At 44.0% G+C, this 11120-nt stretch overlaps 1 protein-coding gene across 1 annotated transcript in view; it reads right to left on the bottom strand.

Moving 5' to 3' along the window:
- Positions 1–1987: 1987 nt before the first annotated feature.
- Positions 1988–11120, bottom strand: part of nyap2a (neuronal tyrosine-phosphorylated phosphoinositide-3-kinase adaptor 2a) — a 172809-nt gene continuing 163676 nt past the window's right edge. Inside the window, exon 7 of the mRNA XM_048604741.1 lies at positions 1988–2417. Coding sequence (XP_048460698.1) covers positions 2196–2417 — 222 coding nt within the window. The 3' untranslated portion in view covers positions 1988–2195. The remainder of the gene's footprint in view (positions 2418–11120) is intronic.

Here is an 11120-nt window from a genome sequence, read left to right as displayed (position 1 = left end):
GTTTCCCTTCACTATGTTCACCCTCACTGGAGTTGATCTCGCTTCTGAGAAACTGAATCTAATTAATGTGGAGGTGATTGCAGTTAGATTTTGGTGTGTGCATTACCTCTAATTGAAATTAGAATGATCGCACACATTTTCATCAGTCTTAGAATGCGTATTCCAGTTCTGATCAAAGTGCCAATGGGGTTTACTATTTGCAGTAATATTGTGAATACATTGATTATGATCATTACTCAGAACATGTGCACATTAACCTCTCAATCCCAGGGAATGGACATTGACTGATTGATGCTGCAGCTTGGGTATATGTCACTTATTGACTGAGAAAGATATAAACAGACAGTGACTGATGGTGATGTATGTACACAGATTGATGTTGGGGGGTGTGCACTGACTGCGATAAATGTTGAACATTGATACATATTTATTTCAGATAAGTGCCCAATGGTTTTTGTTGGTTACTCGTGATATCATCGGTGTTATTTGGATGCAGGATGATAAAGAATGTGCAGTTTGACTATTGCTGGGTGTACATGTTCTGTTTGACATTGGGAGCTTGCATTGTTATCGATATTGATTGTGATCACAAAGATTTCCTTTTGGGGAACTCATCCCAATCATTATTAAATTTGTGTAATGTAGTCTTAATTGGTATCAGCACCATGATCAGTAATGGGTGTATGCACTCTGATCAGTATTAAGTGTGTGAACTGTGTTTAGCATCAGGTACCCGACGATCAGTGTGGGATGCATGCACTGACTGTGATAATCTGTTGTGCCTTGACTGTGCTTTCTCTCTTTTTTTAATCACAGTGTGATTTACACAAAAATAATATAAAGTTCACACTATTATTTAAATATACAAATAAAAATCAAGAGAAGTGAATACAAGACAATAACATCAGAATTTGTCTGTATATATATATTATATATAGATATAGCATAGGTCAATCATACACAATAGTAGAAAATATTTAAAAGCCTTCACTTACTTTTCAATAGGTTTGGAGCTAACAGCCTCTATTGAAATTACATTGCACAGATTCTGTTCAAACCAAGGGGAGATTTTCTAGTGTTGGAACCAATTGCTTGAGGAGAGTCCAAGTCCTCCGAGTGTTACCATACCAGCTGGATTGGAGTGATCCCCCCTGGGGAGAGAATCAGCCCACATGGGGTCCATTATAGGGGCAGTTATATAAATACCCAATATTCCCTCAGGCCCAGTTGATCCAATATACTTGGGTGCAGGTTTGGAAAATCTCTCCTACATCGCTTCATGGAGTTATAAGCACCAAAAATCTCATCTTGACGGTTTGGTCTTCTAAGAATTTGATCCCTAATGCTCTGCGTGTTGATAAAGTTTCCTTTTTTTAAAAAAAACTCTTATCAATAGCTGCAGCTTACATGGGGCCGGAAGGCTGGAGAGGGGCTGGGTTGTATAGTACACAATGACGATACAGACCACCAAACTTTACTGGCGCTTGCATAGGAAAGTAAGTGGTCTTCCTTGAAGGGAAGTCTGCAGGTCAGAATGGGACCCTGTTCAATTATATCAACAACTAGCATGTAAATTTCTGTATCCCCTGTCATCTTCCCTTGTTTTAGAAACTGATTAGAAAAGTGCTTGTAGAACAAAGTGTTTTGAGTTGGCCAAGAAGATATCATCAGTGCTTTCTGGGCACCAGCACTGATGGTCTGTTGATAAAGGACATGTTTGTTACACATAACCCCCACACAGAGGGGGAATGTTCCCCTGGGGTGGTGTAGAATAGAGCTGCCCTTGACCACCCAGCTCCTTCCATGCCGACCTCTGATTGATTGCAATTTCTTGAAAGTGGACGATAAAACTAATTATATTAAAATCCATTCACATAACAGCACAGCTGTTTAATGATTATTCTGACAGTGTTAAACAATTCCCAGCAGGCAGCAAGGACTCAGGTGCTGCCTCTCTGGCTGATCTGCCTGTTCATTGAGCCTCTTTCATGTGATGTGATGTGTTGGCTCCAGTCACAGTGAACCAGGGTCTCCTCAAGGCAAACTCAGTCATTGATGCCGAATTTGGCCAGGTGGGCTGACCGATGGGGATGGCAAAGGTCGCAACGGTCATTCTCGGAAATGACCCTTTGAGGGGTCCTGTGGTGGTCAGAGGTCGAAACCTTGGGGGAAGCATGTTTCACAGAGGACTTTTGTCAGATCGCTGTGTCCCACAGAACAGTTTGCTGTTTGGTACAGGGAGGTGCTGCCGGTTTCAGGTTCTTTGTAACGTTGTTTTTCTTCCAGCTGGGAAGGATGGGCATGCTGTCTTGTTTACAAAGGCCTTTATCTGGCTTCTGTCGGGACTTAATCTCTTTGCACAGACATCGCTTCTTCTCAATCATTTCAAGTATTGTGTTGTCTCCATAGAACCATTGCTGATACAATGCCTGGTTAAAAAGAGGGGAGAAAGACAAGAGGAAACAAAAGCATAAATCCTGCTGCTTGCTTCAGAGGTTTAACGACAAAGGATTCTCTTTGACTTTCCGATTGTTTTTCATGTGACAGCAGCGGTTCACATCAATAACATACAGTTCAGCATAACAGGGGCAGCCTGAAGCACGCACTCTGTTTATTCATCAGATAGTTGCTATGAAACAAAACCACTCGGTGTTAATGGAGGTGACCTTGAGCCTCTGCTTATTAAAATACCCCTTACAACAGATCTTAAGGGCAAATTAATCCCCTATAATCAATAAATTCTAACATAGTGTAAGCCCGGTAAATGATTATTGTTGCCGGTTTACTAATGATATCATTTAACAAAAATAGATGTGCATTGATGCTTTCTTCTCCATAACAGCAAGCTGGAGTGCTTGGTTACTAATCTGATGCACTATTTTATTCCCATTTCTCTGAAGGGAAGGCACAATGATGAAGACCCTGTTCTCTGAGTGGCAGGGCAGCAATCCATTGATTGGGTCAGGTGATAAATACATGCAGCATTTCATGACAAACACATGCTCCATACAGGTAAATACCGCAAGATGCAGCCCATAAAACATGTCAAATATGATCAGCAGGTGTCTTAAGGCAAGCAGACAGAAGCTCACACTAAATCCCAGTGATAGCTGCATGCAGATTATCATGCTGAGTTAGGTCAAACCAGTTTGAATTCAATGACAAATGCATGGGGAGTGTTGGTGAAGCTTACTGAGTCAGGAAGAACTTCATAGGGTAAAAGTTCAAGTTAGATGTAACCTTCACTGTCAGTGCCAAACTCCCCCAGGAGGTAAAACCATTTGTCTGAATTGATCTGAGGTGGCCTTTTTATGAGAGCACAGTCCCTGGCTGACTCCTCAGATACAATCAGTGGGCTCACAGCTGCCAGAATAAGGACAAATCCTAAAGGGGCATCAATATCATATTCAGACCTGTCCTGGGCAGATGTTCAGATCCTCTTCCTAATTATCAACAAAACCTATATGTTTCAGAGGGATGGAGAAACCCTACAAATCAAGCACCTTTCTGGGAGAAACCAGTGGGGGCTCTGGAAAGAGTGTGGTTTTTAAAAGCTGGCAGTACTTTTTGTTTGTGGCAAAATGAGCAGAAGTGAGCAATGAAACAGTGGGAAACTAATGACACTGCATTTGCTCACAGAGACTCCAATCAAATCAGCTCATTCCAAATGCAAAACCCCATCCTGAGAATTGTTCTTACACTTTGCAGCATTCCTCCGAACTGGGGTCTCCACAACTGAAGTCCTGCTTAGTCCCAAGCCCTTATTTACATATTACAGACCCCCCCCTCAAATGATTGCAGCTAAGCTGAAAGGTGCATGCTCTTTGACCTGCAGCTATTCCCTGGTCAGAATGTTGGAACAGTGTACACCCGGAACTCAACATGAGGAGGGACCATCTCCATCATCATTAGTGATTGATTAGGAACCTTATCATACTCCTTTTAAAAGGTGGTACACAGTTTTCATCTTCACTGCTGGGGGACTGATGTGTGGAGAGGATTTGACTGTTTTTGCTCGAACTCACCCCAATTATTTCAATGAAACTGGAAAAAGGAGGTGGAACCATGGGTTGCTGGGCTGTGTAACGAGTGGCTCATTTCACTTTGATGCTCTTTGGTGGAAAATTAAAATTTTACCCAAAAATTCTGCTAAAGGTCCCAGTTTTGCATGCATTTTGCCTTTGTAGTATATTTTAATGAGGTAACATGGGGCTGAATTTAAGGTCCACCCATGGGCAAGGACGCAGAGAGTTGGGTGCGTTTTCTAGGCCACTGCCACATTCACAGCCGAATACCAGGCCACTCATTCCCACCTTGGATTGTTTTAAGGGCAAAGGGCTGTGCATAAACCCTCGGTACGCAAACACCAAGTGTCACTACACACTGAGGCTCTCCCTGGCCCCAGTGTTGCGGAGGGTAGGACTGGCCATCGAATGCTCCAAGTAGTTGGACTGTTCTGTATGACCTGTCCTTTGTGGAGAAATTTGCAAAGAAAAACACCTTAAAGCACAAGACCATCAGGCAGTCGTCAGCATGCAGTGTGCTCGAGACCCTGAGGGAAAAGGACAGGGTGGATCCTGTTGCATGGGTCCCTGAGCAGACTGTCAAAGTCATTTTGCAAATGCCTCATTGCCAGAAACTGCCCTACAAGCACCAAGACCCATCGCTTGGCTGGTGGTGAGAAGGGCAATGTCTGTGAGATCTTTTATGTACGCCTGGACAGTCTGCAACACCCCATCCTAGAAGTGGCTGCAGGGGAGGGGTTGAGACTCTCACACATCTCCTTCTGGAATGTGCCTTTGTATAGGAAATCTGGAGAAAGGCTGCAGTGGTTTTTATTGAGGTTTGTCCTGAGTAGCTCCATGATGTGGGACTCTGTGCGCTATGGTCTGTTCCCCAGGACACACACCAGGAGAAACATCAACTACACCTGGAGGACCATCAACTCGGTGAAAGACACTTTTTGGTCTGCCCAAAGCTTGTTCATCTTCCAGAGCAAGGAGTTGACCCTGAGTGAGCATTGCAGAGTGGCATATTCCAAAGTCCAGGACTACATTGTTTTTTTTCTTTATTTCATTCATAGGATGAGGGTGTCACTGACCAGGCAGCATTTATTGCCCATCCCTAATTACTCAGAGGAAATAATGAGTCAACCACATTGCTGTGGGTCTGGACTCACATGTAGACCAGACCAGGTAAGGATGGCAGTTGCCTTCCCTAAAGGACATTAGTGAACCAGATGGGTTTTTCCAACAATCGACAATGGATTCACAGTCATCATTAGACTCTTAATTCTAGATATTTATCGAATTCAAATTCCACCATCTGCCATGGCAGGATTTGAACCCAGGTCCCCAGAAAATTATCTGGGTCTCTGGATTAATATTCCAGCGATAATACCACTAGGCCATCGCCTCCCCCACATGCTGAGGGATGCACTAAAGCTTGGGGCAGCTGCTGCTGAGGTGCAGTGGGGGAAGATCACTGTCTGAGGTCTTCCTGCTGAAGGTAAATGTGGGTCCGTTCAGATATCGAACTCTCCCGGTGCCTCAATGTAAGTAAATACCATCCTGCATGAGTAAGAAGTGGCTTGGGATTTGGGATGGCAAGTACTAATGTTTGTTTGCTCTTCATCTGCAAAGACTATACAACACTGCTTTAGTATCTGTGTATGTACACAAAGATCATTTTCATGAATAAAATATATTTTTGCAATAAAAAAGGGCAAGGGTGGGGCACAGAGATGGGGCAGGTCTCCCTCGCCGTAGCTCAATGGAGACCCTCTGACAAGGTGCCGCATAGGAGGCTGCCAAATAAGGTAGGAGCCCATGGTGTTAGGGGCAAGGTACTGGCATTGATTGAGGATTGGCTGACTGACAGAAAGCAGAGAGGAGGGATAAAGGGGTCTTTTTCAGGATGGCAGCCAGTGACTAGTGGAGTTCCACAGGGGTTAGTGTTGGGACCATAACTGTTCGCATTGTACATGAACCAGCTGGATGCAGGATCTGACAGCATTGTCGCTAAGTCTGCAGGTGACACAAATAGGTGGAGGGACAGGTAGTGTTGAGGAGGCGAGGAGTCTGAAGTAGGACTCGGACAGGCTAGGAGAGTAGGCAAAGAACTGGCTGATGGAATACAATGAGATAAAGTGTGAAGAAATGTACCTTGGCAAGAAGAATAGACGCATAGACTATTTTCTACATGGGATAAGGCTTCAGAAATCTCAAGCACAAAGAGATTTCAAAATCCTAGCTCATGATTCTCCTCAGGTTAACATGCAAGTTCAGTTGGACGTTAGGAAGGCAAAGGAATGTCAACATTCATGTCCAGAGGGCTAGAATACAAGAATAGGGATGTACTGCTGAGGCTGTATGAGGCTCTGGTCAGACCACATTTGGAATACTGTGGGCAGTTTTGGGTCTCGTATCTAAGGAAGAATGGCATTGGAGGGGGTCCAGAAGAAGTTTACAAGAATGATACCACGGATGAAAGGCTTCTCATATGAGCAGCAGTTGAGGACTTGGGTCTGTACTCAATGGAGTTTGGAAGGATGAGAGGGATCTGATTGAAACTAACAGAATAGTGAGAGGCTGGATAGAATGGACATGGAGAAGATGGTTCCATCAGCAGGAGAGACTAGGGCCCAAGGGCACAGACTCAATGTGAAGGGATGACCCTTTTAGAACTGAGATGAGGAGGAATTTCTTCAGTCAGATGGTGGTGACTCTGGAACACATTGCTGCAGAGGGATGTGGAGGCCAAGTCATTGAGTGCATTTAAGACACAGATAGATAGGTTCTGAGGAAGGGTCACCGGACCCGAAACATTAACTCTGTTTTCTCCATCACAGATGCTGCCAGACCTGCTGAGCTTTTCCAGCAATTTCTGTTTTTGTTCCTGATATACAGCATCTGCAGTTCTTTCGGTTTTTATTTTAGGTAGGTTCTTGATTAGTAAGGGGATGAACAGTTACTTGGAGAAAGCAGGACAATGGAGTTAAGAAACAGAGCAGCCATGATTGGATGGCAGAGCATACTTGATGTTTCAATGTAACAGATAGTGGGAGGGTCCTGCGCCATTGGTAGCTAGGAAGATGTTAGTTTTTATGCAGAAGATAGGGTGGGGCGTGGGGATAAGGAGTAAATGATAGGTGGGGATAGAGTCCAAAGAGAGAGAAGAACTCTAATTTCTCTCCCCAGATGCAGCCAGACCTGCTGAGATTTTCCAGCAATTTCTGTTTCTACTCTAAAATATATATCCAGCTCTCTTTTGAAACCTCCCACGGGAATTACCTCCACTACTCTCTCAGGCAGCACATTCCAATTCCTAACAACTCTGAGTAAAGAAGTTTCTCCTCATCTCTCTCTAGCTCTCTTGCTGACAATCCTGAAATTGTGATCCCTAGTTACTTGACATACCAGTTAATGGAAACTGATTATCCTTGTTTACCCTGTCAAAATTTTTCATAATTTTGAACACCTCCATAAGGTCACCTCTTAACCTTCTCTGACCCAAGGAGAGTAAGCCCAATCTCTCTAATCTTCCCTTGTACCTAAAATCCCTCATTCCTGGTATCATTCTCCTAAATCTCCCTAACACTCCCTCCAAAGCATTAACATCCTTCCTTAAATAAAATGGCCAGAACTGAACACAATACTCCAAATGTGGCCTGACCAATAATTTGTAAAGGTGTAAGCATCACTTCCTTGATTTTACAATCTATGCCTCTATTTATAAAACCAAGGATCCTATGAACCTTCTGAACAACTGTTTCCACTTGCCTAGTCACTTTCAGAGAATCAGGCGCATGAACCCCGAGGTCCCTGTACTCCCCTCAAAGATGTACCATTGAGCCTGTGTTAACTCTGTGTGTTCCTTCTACCTAAATGCAATACCTCACATTTCTCTGCATTGAAATTCATCTGCTAGGTGTCTGCCCATTTGGCCAACTTGTCAATGTCCCTCTGAAATCACTTACCATCATCCTCACAATTCACTACTCTCCCTAGCTTAGCATCATCTGCAAATTGAGAGATTTTGCCCTCAATGCCCATCTACAAATCATTTCAATAATCAGTAAAAAAAAGGGTCCAACACTGATCCCTGGGGAACACCACCTTCAACTTATCTCCAATATGAGAAATGCCCATCTATACCTACCCTCTGTTCCCTATCTTTTAGCCAAATTCTAATCCATGCTGCCACGGACCCATTAATCCCAAGCATTTCTAATTTGCTAACCAACCTGCCTTTGGCACTGTATCAAATGCTTTCTGAAAGTTCAAATATATAACATTCACAGCACTACCCTCATTCACTGTTTGTGTCATCTCATCAGAGAAATCAATTACATTTGTCAGACATGACCTGCTCTTGACAAAACCATGTTGCAGTCTAGTATTAACTTATTTTTCTGTACGTATAACTTATCCCATATTATTGCCTCCATCAGTTTTCCTGCTATTGATGTCAAGGTGACAGAACAAAGAACAATACAGCCCAGGAATGGGCCCTTCAGCCCTCCAAGCCTGCCTTGGTATGGAAGTGCAAAATGTGTCTTCACTTGCAGGATCCATATCCCCTATTCCCTTCCTTTTCATGTATTTGTCCAGGTGCTTTTTAATGCTGCTATTGTATCTGCTTCCATCACCTCCTCTGGCAGCGCGTTCCAGTCACTCATCACCCTTTGTGTGAAAAACCTGCCTCTCACATCTCTTTTAAACATTCCCCCCCACCCCACCTCTGCCATATCCTTTGCTTCAGTGAGCACAGCTTACTCTGCTTGTTGCTTCTGGGCTCCACTCTATCCTTCACTAATCTTTTACTGTTAATAATAATGTACCTTGAACTTGTGTCCCCTTCTAATCGACCCCTCCACCCTGGGAAAAAGCCTCATACTTTCAGCTCTCTCCATGCCACTCACAATCTTATAAACTTCCATCAGCTCGCCCCTTAATCTCCTGCATTCCAGTGAAAACAAACCCAGTTTATCCAAACTTGCTTCACACAAAATCCCCCCATACCTGCAACATCCTTGTAAACCTTTTCTGTACCCTCTCTAAAGCATCCATGTCCTTCCTGCAGTGTGGTACCCAGAACTGTATGCAATATTCCAAATGTGGCCTAACTAAAGTTCCATAAAGCTGCAGCATAACTTGTCTATCTTTATTCTCAATACCCCTTCCAATGAAGCCAAGCATGCCATAGGCCTTTTTTACTACCTTTATCTACAAGTCTGTCATTTCCTGGTTTATCCTTTGCCCCTTTCTTAAACAATGATGTCACATTTGCAATCCTGGGATTAATCCTGTGTTCACAGAGGCCTGGGAAACTTTTGCTCCCTTACCTCTCTCAGCAATCCGGGATGCATTCCATCTGGGCCAGGCAAATTCTCGACCTGGAGTGCTATCAGGTCTTTTTTTAAGCACTTCTTCTTTAGCTATTACTATAAGCAAAGTATTCATTTAGTATTTCTGCCATATCCTTTGCTTCAGTGAGCACAGCTTACTCTGCTTGTTGCTTCTGGGCTCCACTCTATCCTTCACTAATCTGTTACTGTTAATATGTTTGAAGAACATTTTACTATTTGCTTTCAGAGTCAATACAGTGTGGAGCTGGAGGAACACAGCAGGTCAGGCAGCATTAGAGGAGCAGGAAAGTCAATGTTTCAGGTCGAAACCCTTCTTCATGACTGGGGAGGGGGAAGGGAACTGGTAAATAAATAGAGGGAGGGAGTAGGGCTGGGGGAAGATATTGGCGATAGGTGGGTGCAGGTGGGGGGCAGTGGGGATTGGCCATTGGGAAGGGTGGGGCAGATTGGTGGGGAAGATGACGGATGGGTAATATCAGGTCAAGGAGGTGGGGATGAGAGGGAGAGTTGGACTTGGGATGAGGCCGGGGGTGGGTAGATTTTGAAACTGGTGAATTCCATGTTGAGGCCATCAGGCTGGAAGTTCCTGAGATGGAATACGAAATGTTGTTTTAGCGCTGCCTGCTATCCTTTCCTCATGCTTCCTCTTAGCGTTCCTCACTCCAGCCTTAGTCCCTTTCCTACATTTGAGATACTTTTGCTGATTTGTATTATTCTGGTGTGTGTCATGTGCCTTCTTTCTCCCTTATTTTCTCATCAATATCCTCAGTCGTCCAGGGTACTATAGGTTTGGATACTCTATATTTATTTCTTATGGGTACACACTTAGATTTCCCCCTATTCATCTCCCTTTTGAAATTATCCCATTTCCCATCCAGTGTTTTATCCATTTAAAATGAGTTTACAATGAACCGGCTCCAGTTCAACGTTTAGACCTCTAAAACTTTTAATACAACAGAGTGGTTTGCTGCTCTATGTCAGACAACAGTTAATATTCAACTACATTGCAGTGGATCTGCAGTGAATGAGTAAGGACAGCAGATTTCTTTCCATAAAGGACCTGACTGAGCCAGATGGATTTTTACAACAATCCCATAGCTTCTCATCCTTCTGCTTCTCAACTTTCCTTTCAACATCTCTTCAGTCTTTATGTACATTCCTTGCCTCCTAAGCATAGCTTGCTGTCTGAAGTAACTCCACAGAGTCTGGTATCCTTTACCAAGTCTCCCTTTATTTACATGTGGAGAATCCTTGACACTGATCCAGCTCCCTCAGAGCCAGCTCTCAGAGTGAACAGAACTTCTGATACTCCTGTTTATATCTGTCAGCCAGGGGTCCCTGATTGGACCAGGTTAACAGCTCCAGTCAGGGAACCCATATTCCCTGCAGTCCACCTGGCGGACCTTATATCACTACACTCTCAATTTTATTCTCAGACTCTTTCTCACTTCTTTACTTTGTTGCCCTTAGTTTGCAATCTCTGACCCAATCTCTCTCTTTCAGTTTCTCTTTTCTTGTGGCCTCCTTTTCTTGATTTCCCTTCTCTCCCAGCTACACCCCAACCCTAACCCTAACCATCTCACAGTTACTCCCTATCCCTTCCAGTTACTCCCTGTCACTCCCGGGGGCACTGCCCCTGTCCCTGTCTCTCCTGGTGGCATTGTCCCTCTCCCTGTCTCTCCCGGAGGCACTGTCCCTTTCCCTGTCTCTCCCGGGGGCACTGTCCCTCTCCCTGTCTCTCCCGGTGGCA

Source organism: Rhincodon typus, chromosome 13 (genome assembly GCF_021869965.1).
Source record: "Rhincodon typus isolate 14 chromosome 13, sRhiTyp1.1, whole genome shotgun sequence".
Lineage (NCBI taxonomy): Eukaryota > Metazoa > Chordata > Chondrichthyes > Orectolobiformes > Rhincodontidae > Rhincodon > Rhincodon typus.
The sequence above is the reverse complement of the archived record's forward strand: the minus strand, read 5'-3'. Positions and strand labels throughout refer to the sequence as shown.